This window comes from Rhinolophus sinicus, linkage group LG15 (assembly GCF_036562045.2).
Source record: "Rhinolophus sinicus isolate RSC01 linkage group LG15, ASM3656204v1, whole genome shotgun sequence".
NCBI classification, from domain to species: Eukaryota; Metazoa; Chordata; class Mammalia; order Chiroptera; family Rhinolophidae; genus Rhinolophus; species Rhinolophus sinicus.
Window position 1 is genome coordinate 45,247,125 of NC_133764.1, and position 16,322 is coordinate 45,263,446.

The 16,322-nt window shown below is 41.6% G+C and overlaps 1 protein-coding gene across 1 annotated transcript in view; it reads left to right on the plus strand.

The window, feature by feature from the left end:
- Window positions 1–16,322, plus strand: part of SKAP1 (src kinase associated phosphoprotein 1) — a 269,687-nt gene that overhangs the window by 224,090 nt on the left and 29,275 nt on the right. Inside the window, exons 5-9 of the mRNA XM_019740642.2 lie at window positions 9–86; window positions 993–1,076; window positions 3,758–3,882; window positions 6,157–6,220; window positions 8,398–8,592. Of these exons, the coding sequence (XP_019596201.2) occupies window positions 9–86; window positions 993–1,076; window positions 3,758–3,882; window positions 6,157–6,220; window positions 8,398–8,592 (546 nt within the window). The remainder of the gene's footprint in view (window positions 1–8; window positions 87–992; window positions 1,077–3,757; window positions 3,883–6,156; window positions 6,221–8,397; window positions 8,593–16,322) is intronic.

Sequence of the window (16,322 nt, forward strand, 5' to 3'; positions counted from 1 at the left end):
CCTTTTAGGAATAGAAGACATCACAAGAGGAGCTCAAGAGCTTGATAACATCATCAAACAAGGATACTTGGAGAAGAAAAGTAAAGGTATTGATCTCAGAACATTCCAGGAAGGGAAGGGAAATGAAGAAAAAGAGGGCTAACGTAGCAGGTGCCTCCTCTATACCCTATGTGTCTAGGTAAGTGGAAGTCAAAAGGAAGGCAAGAAAAGAAAAGAAGACTTACATTTGTGTGTAGGCTAAGGAGAGATGGTCCCAAATCTTCAGCAGATTGTGAGCTTTATCAGAATAGGACTGGTTCTGCCTTGCTCACCTGGTACACAACAAATGCTTAATAAATACTTTGGCTGGATGGATGGGTGGATGGATGGGTGGATGGATGGATGGATGGATGGATGGATGGATGGATAGATGGATGATATTCTTGTTCTTGTCATCTCCCAGTATACTCCCATGAAGATTGAAACTATGTTGTCAAGAGTACAATTTCTATGTCATATGTGAAGCAGCCACTTTCCAGTTTCAAAGGTGCCCAAATCTTAACCTGTCACTCATTTGATTAGAATAGATACCACTAGGGCCAAAGTCCCAAACTGAACTCTCTACAGGCAAATTGGCTCAGTACAAAGAAAGCCTTTCTCTTGCCCATGGCCTGGAGCATCATTTTGGTTTGCTGAAAAGCAACACATAAAGATATCATGGAGAATTTGAAAAATACAGGATGAGATTAGAACCTGGAAGATATAAAAGAAGATAGACAGCTGTGAGGGTTCAGAGCAGATAAACCGTGTTTAGAACTTGGACCTTTAACTGAGTGAGTCCTCTGGACCCTGAGTCAATATGGGATAACCTGTGGGAGTGAAGGGAGGGTTTTACAGTCCATTAACCTGGGAAATAAAACAATAACGCACTGGACTGTGTATTGTTGGATTTTACAGACTCTTCAGCGATTGTAGTTACCTGAATTTATGTCCCTTACTGCTGTTCCATTTAGATCATAGTTTCTTTGGATCAGAGTGGCAGAAGCGATGGTGTGTTGTCAGCAGAGGCCTCTTCTACTACTATGCTAATGAGAAAAGTAAGTGTTCTTCATTTGCACAGCAGCATCTCACTCCTGGATGCAAACACTTCGTAAATTCTCAAGCACTTAGATCTCAAGATAGCAATCCTTAACTAACACCCATAAAAGGACCTGATTGGGAAAGAACTAGGCTTGGGGAAATAATACTTTGTCTATCACCAAAAGCTCAGATGTCAATTTAGAATTTATTTCCTCTTAAACAGTAGGATATTGTGATGAACATATCAAAGGGTTTTATCTTTTATTATAACTAATAATATTAACATGTTAAAAAAAAAAAAAAGAACCTCAAACTCTTTATAGGCGTTAGTAATATACTTAAAAATTGAGAAGAAAAAAAACCAAAAAACTCTGAGAAAGATTTAAACAGCTTATCAATGGCCCAGAATTAGAACCCTTAAGTCCAAACTCTCTTTATTCTACTGACTCCTGGGAAGTAGTCCAGTGGACGTTCCTAGAGCCATGGAGTGTTGACCCAAATGGTTGCTGTGCCCGTGAGACACCCTTCAGCCAGATGGTGGCAGCTGCAAAGTGTTGATTCAGGCCAGAGGCAGCTTCCTACTCAGCTACCACTGACTCGGTCACGCACAACACTCATGAGCTACCCCTAGAAGAACTCCCACCTATGCTTAACACAGTTGCTTAGTTTGTGAGAAGGAATAGAAGATATAAGCGCAAATTGGAGGCAGCTACAAATATATGCAAGCTAAAAATTATCATTGTAGGTGAATGCAAACATTCTTGTAGGGGATACCCTCCTACAGAGACAGACTGCCCCAAGAGTAATTCTATGAAGCAAGGGGAAGATAAAGTAAAATAAAACATCAGTTCTTGTGGGGGCTTTCCTTGGGCTCTACTGCCTTGGTAGAGGCCAATGACCCAGAGTAAATCCTTTCTTTTCCTCCGATCATTTTCTATTTCTCCTCTCTTCTTTCTTTCCCATGGTTACTCCTTTCCCAAAGCCTAGATATCCAGTCAGTTATCTAATAATCAGATATCTACTCAGTTGCCTTTGGACTTCCTGCACCTTTGGCACTAAGGCAGCAGAAAGAACTGCAGCTTTGCTAAGTGACTTGGAATCCTTAAGATTTGCCCTCAGGCGATGAGGCACTTACCTCACCCTGCCTCTCTGCCTTACAGCAGGTATCACTGACCTTCATCTTGGGTTCACCATCTTGGATTCCTCAGAGCCTTTCCCATCTAGGGGTAAAGTGTGAAGCCCTACTTGGAAATGATAGCAGCATAACTCAAAAACTGCCCAACTACCAGTGCGCTCAAATCCAGCCACCACAATTTCTCCCCTGAATTCTAGGCATACCAGCCAGCGAGGTGTTATTTTCTTATTGTAAACCTTCAGACTAATATAACATTTATGTCTTTGTAAAAATGTTCATCATTTCCCTTGCATTTAAATAAGTGGTTGGCACATCTGGATATAAAACCAGGTATCATGTTTGTTCACTCAGAATCCTTTACACTCAAGGTGAGAGAGGGGGAAGAAGAGCGAGAGACTAGGAGATGTTTATTGGCCATTTTGCTGTCAGGGTGAAATAAAATCCAGTGACCAAAGAAACAACAAAACATTTTAGTGGCCGGTTAGAACAAGGAGAGATACTTTAACAAAAAAGATTCTGGTGTCAAAAAGCACTGTTGCATGGCTCCCTTCTCGCCAGTTACTTCTTATTGGACCCAAGACATTTTCTTAGTAAGTATAGAGTGTTTGTATATTTCTTTTAGCGCAACCACGTGAGGACAGTCTTTTTCTTTCCTTTTAATATTGTCATCCCACTGCCATCCTTCTCATCATCATCATCATTAAAAATCGCTTATTACACAATTCATTCCACATGATACAGGACAGAAAGCATGACTCAGACAGGTACTGTGGTACCTGTCTTCTGTGTGTTCTGCCTGAACCACACCATGAGGACACAGAATGCTTGGGAACCATCTCCTCTTTTCCTGTTTCTGGTGTGTGTGTGTGTGTGTGTGTGTGTGTGTGTGTGTGTGTGTGTGTATTTTAAAAGGAATGACAGACAGAGTGCTCTCTCCTTTCCTTCACTAGGATCCTTTGCCTTGTATCTCCTTCCTCATCATCTGACGATATTCAGCAGTGCTCTGCTACTTCCCAATTTGACCTCTTGGAAGGAGGATAAAATACTGAGTTTTAATTATTCTCCTGCCAGCGTAAATTCCCACCTGAGCAGCAGGCGGGGGAGAGCAGTCTAACCCAAACTACACAGGGCATAGGAGGAGATCCTCGAACTTATAATGCCCCCTGTGCTGCTGTCCCTCCCCTCAAATGTGAGCTCTGATAATAATGTTTCGGTTCTGTAATAGCCTTCAAGAGCCTCACATTTACAGCTGCATTCTCCCTGCTGTAATAATTCCTTCTCTCTGTTATTATAGATCTCTTAACATTCTAATAAATTCTCTGTCTCTGTTGTACTCTTTTGGCACATAACCTTTCATGTTGCATTTCCCTAGCTTGGCAGTGATATCTGCCTCTCTGTCGCAGTAGCCTCTTCGTAAGCTTCCCTAATAACCTTTCCTTGACTAGTGTGGTTCCTCAGGGATGTAACAGCTGTTTCTGTGCTTTTATTTTACATACCAGAGAAGATGCCTTCCCTTGGCAGTTGCATCTCTCTAGGGATACAGGGAGCTTTCCTGTCTTGCAGGCAAGCAGCCCAAAGGGACCTTTCTCATTAAGGGCTACAGTATACGGATGGCCCCCTACCTGCGAAAAGATTCCAAGAAAGAATCCTGCTTTGAACTGACCTCCCAGGATAGGCGCAGCTATGAGGTAGGATGAACTGAGGCGATGGTGAGCCTCATCACTGTTGCATGTGAGCCGTGGGTACTATGCTGGGTTCCAGCCTTTCTTTGTTCCCTTCTCATTTCCTACCAAGACCTTCTTTCTTGACATGTCCTCACCTTTGCTGTCATGCCCTCCTTTTTCCTCTCTGTTGCCTCTCTCATCCTAGATACTGCCTTTGCTTGGCTTCTGTCTCTTTGCTTGGCAGAGTCTTGTCTACTGCAGCACACAATCTAATTCCTCATTCACAGCCTCTCACTTCATGACTTTAATTCCCATTCTCTTTATTTTTCAACTGATTATCTTCACTTCCTTCCATGAAATCCAGAAAAAGAAAAATCTGACTGTCGAGTGAAAAATAATTTATTTTTCCATATTCATCTTGCTATCCAAAATAATCTTCCTACGTGTAGATGCATTGCATATCTCTGGAAAGATTTCTAAGATATTGGTGACAATGATTACTAGTAGTAGCAGTGATAACTGAGGGAATAGATCTAGGTAGGGGTAAGAAAGACTTAGTCTTCACTGAGTTCATTTCAATACATTTTGATATAATATTATAGTATAATATAGTATAATATAATATGTAATATGTAATGCATTTCTTATCTATTACAAAATTAATTAAAGCAATAACAAATTTCTGATGATGGTAATATAGTGATTTTCAACAAAAATGTATTTGTGTGTATACATATTGTTTCCTGCTTGTTAGTAATTTTTATATTATCACAATTTTACTAAAACAGTTTAGAAAAACTTTAGCTAACTTTTGAAAAAGGGAAAAACCATTCTAAGGGTAATATTAACCACTTAAGTAACTTTTTGACTCCAACTTTTTCTCAACATTCATCCTTTTCTGTTTCTACAATATCATAACCCTTATTTTGTTAAATGACCTAGGTCTTCATTATATCATTTCAATTTTTTTTATTTAAACTAAACTTTTCTATAGAGTCCTTTAGATAGCTATACAATACTGATGTATGCACTGAGGATGTTCCTAAGTGATTTTTTTATTCAGTTCGGATGGTGCCTTATCCAGATAACAATTTATATGACAAGTCTCAATCCATTTTCCTAAACATTTTTTATAGAAATGTGTTTTTAAGAAATCAAGAATGACAATGTCTATTAATAAGTATTAAGCAGGAATATAGGTTTCTTATACAGCATATATCTTTATCTTGCCCTATAATATAAATGTTTTTCAGGAACAGTCATTTCCAGTTGATTCATTTAAAATAAAAATAAATTACCAAGGGTTGATGCCTGACTGGCCTGTTTTGTGATTCAGAATGTAGAGTTTGTTTACCTCTTCTTTTCTTTGGCCCATTGAATCCAAGTCATTATCATGGTCTGTGGATTCTTCCTCTACAATATCCTTTGGATCTTTCCCTTCTTATTTATTCCCACAGCTATCACAATAGTTAAGTCCTTATCACTTTACCCAGAGGACTAGTTAAATAGCCTTCTAGTTGGTCTTCTGTCTCCAATTTCTCCCTATTCCAATCGCTCCTATTCACAGCACTGAAACTCCCACTCCTTTGCTAGAATTTACAATGGCTTCCTATTGCTTCATTTTAGGTCTGAACTCCTAGTTTCATCAACTCTTTTCTAACCTCCAACTCTCTAGCTTCACTGGTTGTTGTTCTCCAGACCAGCTGATCTGCCTACCTTCCCCATACATGACAGTCTCATTCCTGATCTTCTGCACATGGTTCTCCCACCTAAACTGTCCAGTTTCCACCAACTCTTTTTAAAATCCAGCCAGAACAGTATTACTTCAACAAGCCTCCCTGGCTTACTCTAGGCAACAATAAGTGCTCCCTCTCCTCTCAACATTCAGTTGTTGTCAAATGTACCTATTTTATAGCGTTCCCATCTCAGGTGTGTATGTTGCCTCCATACTGATGCATTATTCTTTGAAGTCAGGAATTTGGGTTTGCTTTTTTTTTTTTTTCTGTAAAGTTTCATCAAATAAATTCCTGATGAATGAATGGATAATTGAATGAATGCACATGGACATGAATTCTGGACTCAAATAGCTATCAACATTGGGTATGCAAAATCGCTGAAGGGAAAAGTCACTTTCAGTGTTTTGGTCTTTTTTTTTTTTTAATAGTAAGCAGGCAGAGAATCTTGTGCTTTCAGTGTGACTCGGAAACTTGACTCATAAGTTCTCTCCCTTGAACATTCCTGTAGGAGTCATGGAAATTTTAGTGAAGTTGATAAATTAATTCACTATTTTTTCTCTAGTTTACAGCTACTAATCCTGCTGAAGCCAGAGACTGGGTGGATCAAATAAATTTCTTATTAAAGGGTAAGTATCATTATTATAGAAACAATACTTGAGTAGATTTACAGTTGAAGTTAAGTGTCATAAACATAATCCATAGGCTTCAATATGTATTTTTTTCTGCCTATTCTCCCTCTATCCTCCCTACCATATCCCTTACATTATAACCACGAATAGTGCCCTGTATGAATCAAAAAGAAGGTAAAGAAGCCATCAACCTGGAAATGACCTCTGATATCATTCTAGCTCATTCACCTACCTACAGCCAAGTCTATAATAGTCATAATCACTAGGAAAGGAGATTCTGAAAACCAGCTCAGTTCAATTCAGTGTGTCCTAAACCCTTATATTCTGGAAAGGAAATTCATGATATCAAACTTACAGTCATCTGGATGTGATTTAGGTCCAAAATCTTCTTGTTTTAGTCTTAGCAGGAAATATTACAGAAATCTAAATTCATCTAGGTGGCCTTCAAGAACGTTGGACATTAAAAACAAATTGCTATTTCCCACACCACAATAAAATGCTCCTTGCTTTAGGATGGGAAGAGTCCTGCCTGTAGATGTTAAATGACTGCTCTTAGAGTACCCTCTGCTGGCCAGCCTACAGGCACAGCAGTGACAGTGGCCCAGGAAACCTTGTCCGGACGTGGCCAGACAGGTAGAAGTAGCCAACATTGAGTCTGTCACTTGACATCAGATGACCTTCATGATGGTATATGCCATAGCAGGACCCTGCCTCTGCAGAAAAGCGGATACACCAACTTTGTACATGGTCCAAGACCTAGGGAGAAGCACATCAACCGAAAAACACCAAGCCTTTGCATCTCTGTTTTTTATTCTGCTATAAGATTTTATTGTGGATAAAAAGAAGGAAGCACCAGAGCTTTAATTACAAGAATTGCCTATTTTACTCAGTTTATGCCTTTGCTATCACAAAAACAAACTATTGCCTCTACCAAGAGCGTCACGTATAATAGACTGGAACTAGGCAAACATGAACATTGATGGCGAGACTACAGGGTACACTCTCATCTAGGTGCCTTGGATTTATGCGTGTAATATACCCCTAAGTGTGTAAACCTCCATAAAACTCAAAGCAGCTTTATTGAGCTGTACCCTGTGGTACTTTCAGAATCCCACATTGAAGAAATTATTCATTCCATTTTATTTTAAAACAAACAAAATAATAACATATGGTTTAAGCCACAAATGTGTCTTTGATCCCTCCTTCAGATGAGGTGGCACTAGAATTCAGATGAAAATTGTTGCAAAATCTTTATTAAAAGCCTAATCAAGCCAAACAGTTTTATTGTTTTGAAATGAACGTCGGATGTCTCTCCATCTTTTCCTTCCCTAGAGTACCCTGACTGCACTCGCCCATCCTGCAGAGGTCCCTCAGCAGGGTTTCAGAGAGCACTCTGTACTGCACATCAGAGAATGAACCTTCCCAGTTCCCCATTAAAATAAAAAACCAATCTCCCTCTCCTGCCCTGGGCTCCCCAGTGCTATAATGGCTCAACATCCTCCATGTGATGACCCACTTTAAGGTCAGCCAGACTGTACAGTTGCAAAAGGACGTGGTAACCACATCGCTAAGCCATTCCATTTGGTCTTGTATTACTGTTATATTTTTCCATAACCCGCTTTCTCTTCCTCTTCCACTTTTGCCCATTTTTCTCTTTGCAAACAAACTTGTCTGAAATTTAGCAGTGAACTCATGGGGGAGATGAGCTCCTGACAGCTCAGGTACCCTACGGAAGCCGCTGTCGTTCCCACAGCTCTCTGCACCCTGGCAAACCACAGGCCATCACTCACCCTTCCAGTTTTCTACTTGATGAGCAGCGCATGGCACACTGGCGTTTTCTTTTCTGGCCTCTTTTCTTCCCTTCACCTCGTGCGCTCATTCGCACAGCCATACTTTTCAGGGATGCTTCATCCTGATCAAGTTTTATTGCAAGGAAGGATTTATGTTGATGGTTTAAACCTGACACAGTGTTAGTCTAGCCTTTTCCGTAGATTTCCTGCCACCAAGGCCCACATTAGAAATAACAGCACTTAACCTAGTGTTTCATTTTCTTTTGACATGTTTTATTCTCCTTCTTCTTCTTCCTTCTTCCTCTTTCCTTCCCTGCCTTATTCTTTTCTTTCCTTTCTTCCCCCCCCCCCCATTTTGACGCATTCTCCTCTCTGCCCTGGCAGATCTGAGCTCCTTAACCATTCCATGTGAAGAGGAAGATGAGGAAGGAGAAGAGGAAGAAACATATGATGATATTGATGGTCTTGATTCCCAAAATTCTGGTTCCCAGTGTAGACCCATTATCTTGCCTGGGAGTCTGGGGTTAAAACAGCCCACAGAGGAGAAAGAAGAAGAAGATATTTATGAAGTCTTACCAGGTGAGAAACTTCACCTACTAATTATCTTCCTCTAATTTCAGAAACTCTTGACCTGGTAGAGAATATAACTCTGAAAACTCCAGAGGAAGCCAAACTGCTAAAGGAGAAAATGTAGGGAAGCTCCCATGGAGCCCCTATGAATCCCAGCATAGAAGTTCTCTATTGCTCTAGGAGCAAGATGAATTGATCAGGGAGAATCTTTCATCGGTACCACGTGTAGTTTTTTATATATGTCAACAAGGTCAAAGAGTCAAGAATACTCATATTGGTTTATAGTGAGTTTTGGGGTAGGTCATCAAAACTCTCTAGCTTCAACTTTTTTCTGTGTAATTGTGAGAATAATGCAAAGTCTCCTCGAAATGATGAAGGATATTAAAAATCTGAAGGACTATAGATAAAGGCTGACAAACCTTTCAGGACCCCAATGAAACCCTGATGGAGCACAACTCATTATTAGCTAGTTCAGATATCCCACGCATCAAATCATATCTCTTACAAATAACCATAACATGTTCCCTCTGCCCACCATTACAGCAGGTCTACTGTACATATTTTTTCTCTTCCAAAGGCATGACAACTGGCATCTGAAAAAATGTGTAGTCATCACTGCTTCCGCAGAGCCACTTCTTGTGGGGATAACAGCAGCTGTTGAACAGTGCAGAGCACAGTGGGGGTCAGACTGTAGAAAACTGAAGCCTGAGCCTTTTAATTGTGAGGTAGTTAGACCACAGGAATGCTGAATCTTCAAGTCCATTCAGAAAGATCGCTCCTGTGGAAATTTGCCAGGATGTTCAGTGCTCTGCTGAGAAATTCAAGTTAAGCCTAAATTTATAGCAATTTAAACTTCAATCCCAGATAAACTTAGGAACTAAGGTAAATCTCACACTCAGGCCCCTGAAGACAGGGCTGGTTGCTAAAATGCATCATGAGTAAGCAACTTGTATTTTAAGGCTTCCAAAGAAGAGGGTCCAACCCTGTCAATGCTGCATCCGTTTCTTCCCTGGGGGAGACACCACGTCATTGCTTCCTGAGTCAAAGAGTAGGGGCTGCGGCCACACTGCTCCTCCTTCCTGGGATCTCACCCACCCACCCACCACCCACCAGGCAGAGCCAGCTTCTCCTCCTAGTACTTTCAGCCTCTGCCAGTCCCAACTTCCCCTAGCGTTTTTTTGTTGTGTTTTATTATGCAAATGATATCTTGGTTGAGGTCGAGCCATTTCTTGTGTCTGAAGTTAAAAAAAAAAAAATGATAATTTCCTCAGCAAGTCATCGTCGTTAATGAAGTTTTACAAAAACAGATACAACCAAAGGAAAATAAAATTTCACAGGTGATAAATTTTTCCAATTTCCCTGGCAGAATTCGATAGGATTGTTAAATTAAGAGTGAAGGTGTCTGTTAGAAAGCAACGAGCAGTGATGGGTAATTTTATAGAGTGGAAAATTGAATCAAATTGCTACATTAAAACACAGCTCCTCTGAGAATCTTCCCTTTCACAGTCTGCTCCATTGCAACAGCAGGGTGCAGAAATGGATCTAATCCACAACGCTCCCTAAAAGGAGGTGTACTCCTCAACTTAGCCAGAATCGTCCTAGTGAGCTCACATGTCACTCACTCTTGCCCAGGCTTGGGGAAATATTTGGGTGACACTCCACTCTGGATTACAGCTGTGGAAGAGTGCTCTAGGAAAACCTCCCTGAACCACTCAGCCTTCTGGGGAACGAAGGAGGCCTTTTCGTGCATCATGCTTAGTTCTCAGAGGAGCCAGGGAGGAAGGGGCTGATGCTCAGAGAGGCAAAGCAAAAGAGAGACAAGGGACAGAGGACTCAGAAAATAAGATGAGTTTGGGACCCTCTCTTTGCCCCAGGTGGGGGAGTGAATGTATGATTCACTTCTTAACCACCATCCTTCCCCCACCTCTTCAACTCCTACCCTTGGCCATTGTGGCACTGAAGGCCCAGGGTACCCAGGCCTTCCTCCAAAAATCATGCCAGTTCGGATGTTGGAGTGGACTCCAAGAATGTGGGTGCTGATCTGCTTTCTTGAGGAAAGCCACTTCCCCTCCGCGCACCAAAGCCGTCCCTCAGAAGTGAGGAGCCCACACTATAGGAGAGGCAGGGTCTCTGCGGGATGATAGAAACGGCAGCTAACTGGCATACAAGTTTCCAAAAGACAGTGCCATCCCCAGCCAACAGGTCCTTTCCCAAAAGCCTCTATCCATCACAGGTTTTAGAGACAGCATTGGACGTGGGGTATACTATTGGCATTTAATTATGAAGGGAAGATTTCAGCTGTAAGTCTCCATGACCCAGCTTCCCGTCCACTCCACTCAGCTTGTTGCTTCTGAAATTGCTGCCAGTTTTGCATGTGCCACACTCCCAATCCTGGAGCAACTGAGAGGGAATGTGAGGGACCTAACATTGTCTCCCCTCTGCTGCCATCGCTCGAGACACCTACCGAGCAGCGACACGTGAGAGACAGCATGGTACTGCAGGTAAAAGTGCTGGCTCATGGGATAGACCTGCTGTGCCACCTGCTATTTGTGAGGCCTTAAGCAAGTTATCTGCCCTCTCTGTGTCTGGCTTTCCCACCTGTAAAATGGGGACAACCATAGTAGCTATCACAGAGGGATGCTGGGGGAAGTCTAGAACTGATGTGTGTAAAGCACGTGGAGCAGAGCCCTGTCAGACAGTGATCACTCAGTAAACCCTGGCTGTTACTAATTTGATGGTGTTTAAATGGGAAGTGTTACTTCCTTGAACAATTGGGGGACGGCTAGTTCCCCACCTCCACCAACCAGACCTGACACAATCCAGTTGGACATTTTCTGCTATTTGTATGAAGCAGGTGAAATTGAGAATCCTGAGCAGATGGAATGTGGAGCACACCTTCTGCTCAGGCCCATTTGTACTGTAAGGACAGCTGCTGGCTGGAGGGACAGCCGACAATAATGTTGGATTGTGCTAACATTGCAGACCCATCAATAGTCAAACGACTTGGGCCGCTCATATTTGCTTCATTTTAACAGGTAAATGTGCTTTGTGGAAAACATTTAGTATTGATGGTTCTGTCTCCTTCCCCTTTGGGTTGAGGCCTACACAAGCCTCATTGTCTCCACATTGAAGGCCATGTGAGACCTCCCTTCCAGAATCTAACTTCCGTGGGCTTCCTAGTACAGAGAAAAGTGCCTGTAACACATACCAAGTCAATACAAAAAAATTTTTTCCGAATCAAAATAACATATGGGTCATCCAATTCAATGCACTACACATCACATTAATCATGGGATAATTAGCATTTGCTACGTGGTCGGCATTCTCCTTCCCATGAGGGAAAACCAGAGCACTCGAGGTTTTCAGCCAAGACCACAAAAATGTTCATCCTGGATCATATGGTTTCAAGGTTGTTATCCGGTGGGATTTCTGAACATCCGTGTTGAGCATATGGGGGCTCTTGATTTTTAAGATCTCATTTGCAGTAGATTAAACTGCAGGGAACTACCACAAAGAAATGCTAAAGCAATATGTGGAAAATGAGAGGCTTTTCTGAGCCCTCTTTCACCCCTCCTCAAAATTATATTACAGGCTAGCGCAGGCCCAGTTTCATGATTCAAGATTCCATAAAAGGGCAACTTTTATCGGGTTTCTCTTTGTCTGAGGCCTCAAGGCTGGAATCCAGCAAGGCGCCTGAGACCCTCCCTGAGCTGTAACTGGGGCCTTGCAGCAGCTGCAGTGGCAACAGAATCCGGCTGTGTTCTCTGGAGAGATTTCAGGAGCGCAAACGGAAAGAGACAAAGAGCATTCCCTGGGAATTTCTGTACACATTCCAATGCTGCCCACACTGCCTTGGAGGGTTATTATAGACCCAGAAACCAGATTGCTTTAGAATAAAGCATGTAACTGGGTTTGGTTTGGTTTAGTTTGGTTTTAATTTGACTCAAATGGAAACAAAGCATTCTGTGGAATTATTTTTCCCCCTGTACAGTTGTCCAGACCCACAGGAAGGAAAACAGCAATCGTAGGAGGTCTAAGGAAAGAGAAAAGCAGACACCAAAACTACAAAGTTTATGAAGAAAATAAATTCCGTTTTCATAGGAAAGCGACGCTGCATGGGGGGAGCTTCAAAGAAGAGTCAGTGCCGTCGTCAGGCTCAGCGCTCCCCTCTCACACCCAAGCACAGGAGGTCCTAGCTCCACGACGCTGTTGGGCCAGCACCAAAACCAGAATCATGCTGTGTCTTTAGCTACAATATCCCCCGGTCTCAGCTGATGAAACCCTCAGTGACTCGACTGGAATTGAGCTCTGTTTTAGCCCTTTAGCAACCACGGCAATTTGTATTCAGGCCTTTCTCCCCAGTTAGTAGGTGCTCAATTATTATTCGTGAAATTAAGGTCAGTGTATTCCAGGTATTGCAGTTAGCACAAATTGAATTTAATATCTTGTACATCAAGACCATATCACAGGGAGAGGATGCAAATATTTTAAGGTAACTGTTGAGATTACCAAATACACACCAGAGAATTAAACGAGTTATTAGCATCTTGCTCGTATTTTCCATGTTGTCTGAAGAGGTGCTATAACATCCACAGACTGATCACATAGATGTGTGTGCTGTGGAGTGGTTTCTATTTCCACTTTTCTGCACATTCCCTTTGCACTTTCAGTCTGTATTTCTGTTGCATCTGTCACCACAGTACCTTGGCATCTGGTTGCACATTGGTACAGTTGGCATTTTTTAAGCTTCTGTCATTTTGCTTTGTTTGGGGGAAGTGATCTTCCTCTTTCTGACCTCGTCATTTTTTGAATGTTATTCCCTTTGCACCGGTTTAGCCAATGTCAGAGCAGCACTTCAGAAAGGAGCCGGGGTGTCATGGGAAGCTGGCTCCTCTCTGCGCCTCCCACGTAGAGTCAGTGTCCTGTTCTTCTCAGCCTCTCATTAGCGTCCCTGACATTGTGCCAAGAGTGTTGATTGAAATCAACTCTCTGGATACTGGTGCTCATTTGTGATGCCCTGTGGTTCTCTGACACGTTCGCACAGTTAACAAAATCTTCCTCAACTGTTTTCCCAACTGAGATGAGATATTTGGGAATCAAGTAGAGCATTTAATGTAATAAGTGGACAGTAATCTTTGGAGGTTAATTTGTTTAAAACCTATGTAAGGTCGGGGTCCCATATGCCCTGTTAGGAGCAAGGACCATTATAATCTATTACTGTTTAAAGTTGAGCTAGCACATAAATTTTAATTCTCTCTTAAATGAAGATGTATTTCAGTAGATGTGATGCTAAGATGCCTAAAAATAATATTCTCCTAAAGAAGTATAATAAGCTCTGTAGCCTAAAAATAATATTTTTCAAAATAATCTCTTTAAAATTAAAGCCTCACCTTACAGAAATATAAAAATGAGGAATTTGGCTGTTTAACTGACCCTCTTCTGTGAACAAAGGGACTTTTTCTTTTCTGTTGCCGTATAATCAGTTTTCTTGGCTTTGGAGTAATCAACTCCATTTATCACAGGACCAATGGGTGTGGTGAAGAAAGAAAAGTGTTAGCTATTGTCCTTCAGGGTATTAAGTAGGGCCTGAACATAGATTCTACCTCAAAGCACAGGGAATATTTTATCTTTCTTTCCGTCTTCATTCATTCATTGATTCGTTCATTCATCCATTGTTTTTTCACCAAATACCATCCCAAGAACCCTGAGAGCAATCACATAGACCTCAGTTCAAATCCTGGCTGCTATAGCCTTGACCATGGTTCTGTGTTTCTCTGGGTCTCAGTTTCCTCAACTCATAGCAGAGGCTAATAATTACCTTCTCGCAGACTTGTAGGGCGGATCTAAGATGAACTGTATGCCTCTCTGTTTATATTGGGCCCTCCAAAGTTGGGAAAGTGCTAAGAGGTGTGCCCTTCACCACCAGCTGTGGAGGGCTCTTTCCTTCACTATGTGAGGAGACCCTCATACAAAGGCCGCAGAGGCACAGAATCCAGCCTCTCACATCAATAGCTAGGCTCCTTGACTTGAGCCCACTTTCAGTCACCAGGAAGTACAGTGTTGGATGGGACGGATGTGGGGATGGGAGCTTCGCCATTCACCTCCATCACTGCAAAGCTCAGCAGTGGTTGTGAATGACATATAAGCTCTATGGCCAGCATTCTGCTTTCTTTCTAGGTGACTCCACTGGCACAATGGAAATCAGAATAGCTGGTTGGAATTGAACCACATAGAACATATTTTTATTTTTTCCATTTTTGTTTCATGACTAGATTAAGTGCTGTTGCCTGAAAGGATAAAGGAATCAAGTTTTAGTTTTCATTTTTATCATTGCAAATACATTTATATTTTCCTATTTTACAAATGCAAAGAGCAAGCAAGCCACTTTCAATAATTTATTTTAAAATCAATGCTAATGAGGTTATGTCTCGTCAGTGGCCGAGTTTTACAATAAAGTCTGATTTATTTAGAAAAGATCTTCGGTGTAGCTTCCCATCTAATGGTGGTGGGAAGGAGGTGGAGTAGCAGGCACGGTGACCCTCCAACTTCGGATCCAATTTGTAATTCACAGCGGAGATCTGACCCAATTTACATTGATTAGAATTGGGAGGAAGAGACATCTGTGCACAGACAGCAGAGGTGGAATAAATGCTCTCTGCAAAAGTGCCTAAGCACAGCAGATTATTGGGCTTTGTGCCTGAGTTGTTTGATATCAGCAAAAGAGCTGCTCTCTGTCCAAATATTGGGTATCTTTAAAATGAAAGACGTACCAACTCTTCTTTTAAGAGTTATTTTTGGGGCAGCCAATTAGTTCAGTTGGTTAGAGCGCAGTGCTCTTATCAACAAGGTTGCTGGTTCGATCCCCACATGGGCCACTGTGAGCTGTGCCCTCCACAACTAGACTGAAACAACTACTTGACTTGGAGCTCATGGGTCCTGGAAAAACACACTTTAAAAAAAAAAGTTATTTTCAATCCTGTGAAATTAGTCCCATGTCAAAAAGGAAAAGCATCATAGCAGAGGAAGGAAGGAAGTGGGCAAGTAATAAGACAATATACAAAGAATGATGTTTAACATGATTTGTTTCATCATGATCTATTTCTAATATTTGATTTCACTCCTCCAGTATCTCACATCCTTATTCTTCATGGTAGGGTCGGGGGAGCACTATAGGTGGTACGTAGGAAATTCTCTGTTGCTTGGCCATACGTGGAGATAAGGGTTGAGTCAAAGTATCTTGTAGGGTAAATATATATATATAGATATAGTTTTACCTTGGTAACAGGTGAATTATTCTTATTGTCCCAGAGTATCAATCCCTTAGTTTTTGTTTTTGTAGTGGAACTGTATCATTTTATATATAGAATCAATTATTTTTTTAATGTTCTATAGTGTTCAAATGTATTTTTATGCTGTTTCTTCTTAAGTATGAGCTTAGAGTTTACTTCCCCCAGTCTGACATTTTAGAATTCAAATTGCCCTATAAACCTTATATTTTTTTAAAAAGTCGGGGGACTGTCTCCAAGCCATCTCCTCAAAAGTTCCATTCAGTGGCATAACTATGGGGAAGCCAAACAAGTAAGTGCCCTAAGACCCAGAAAGAGAAAGGAAAGGAAATGTGGCCAGAGGAAACTGAGTATTCAGCTCTCAAAATGTTGTTGACTATGCCCCATTCACTATGTGTGTGTGTGTGTGTGTGTGTGTGTGTGTGTGTGTGTGTAGAGGGTAGTGGTGATGAA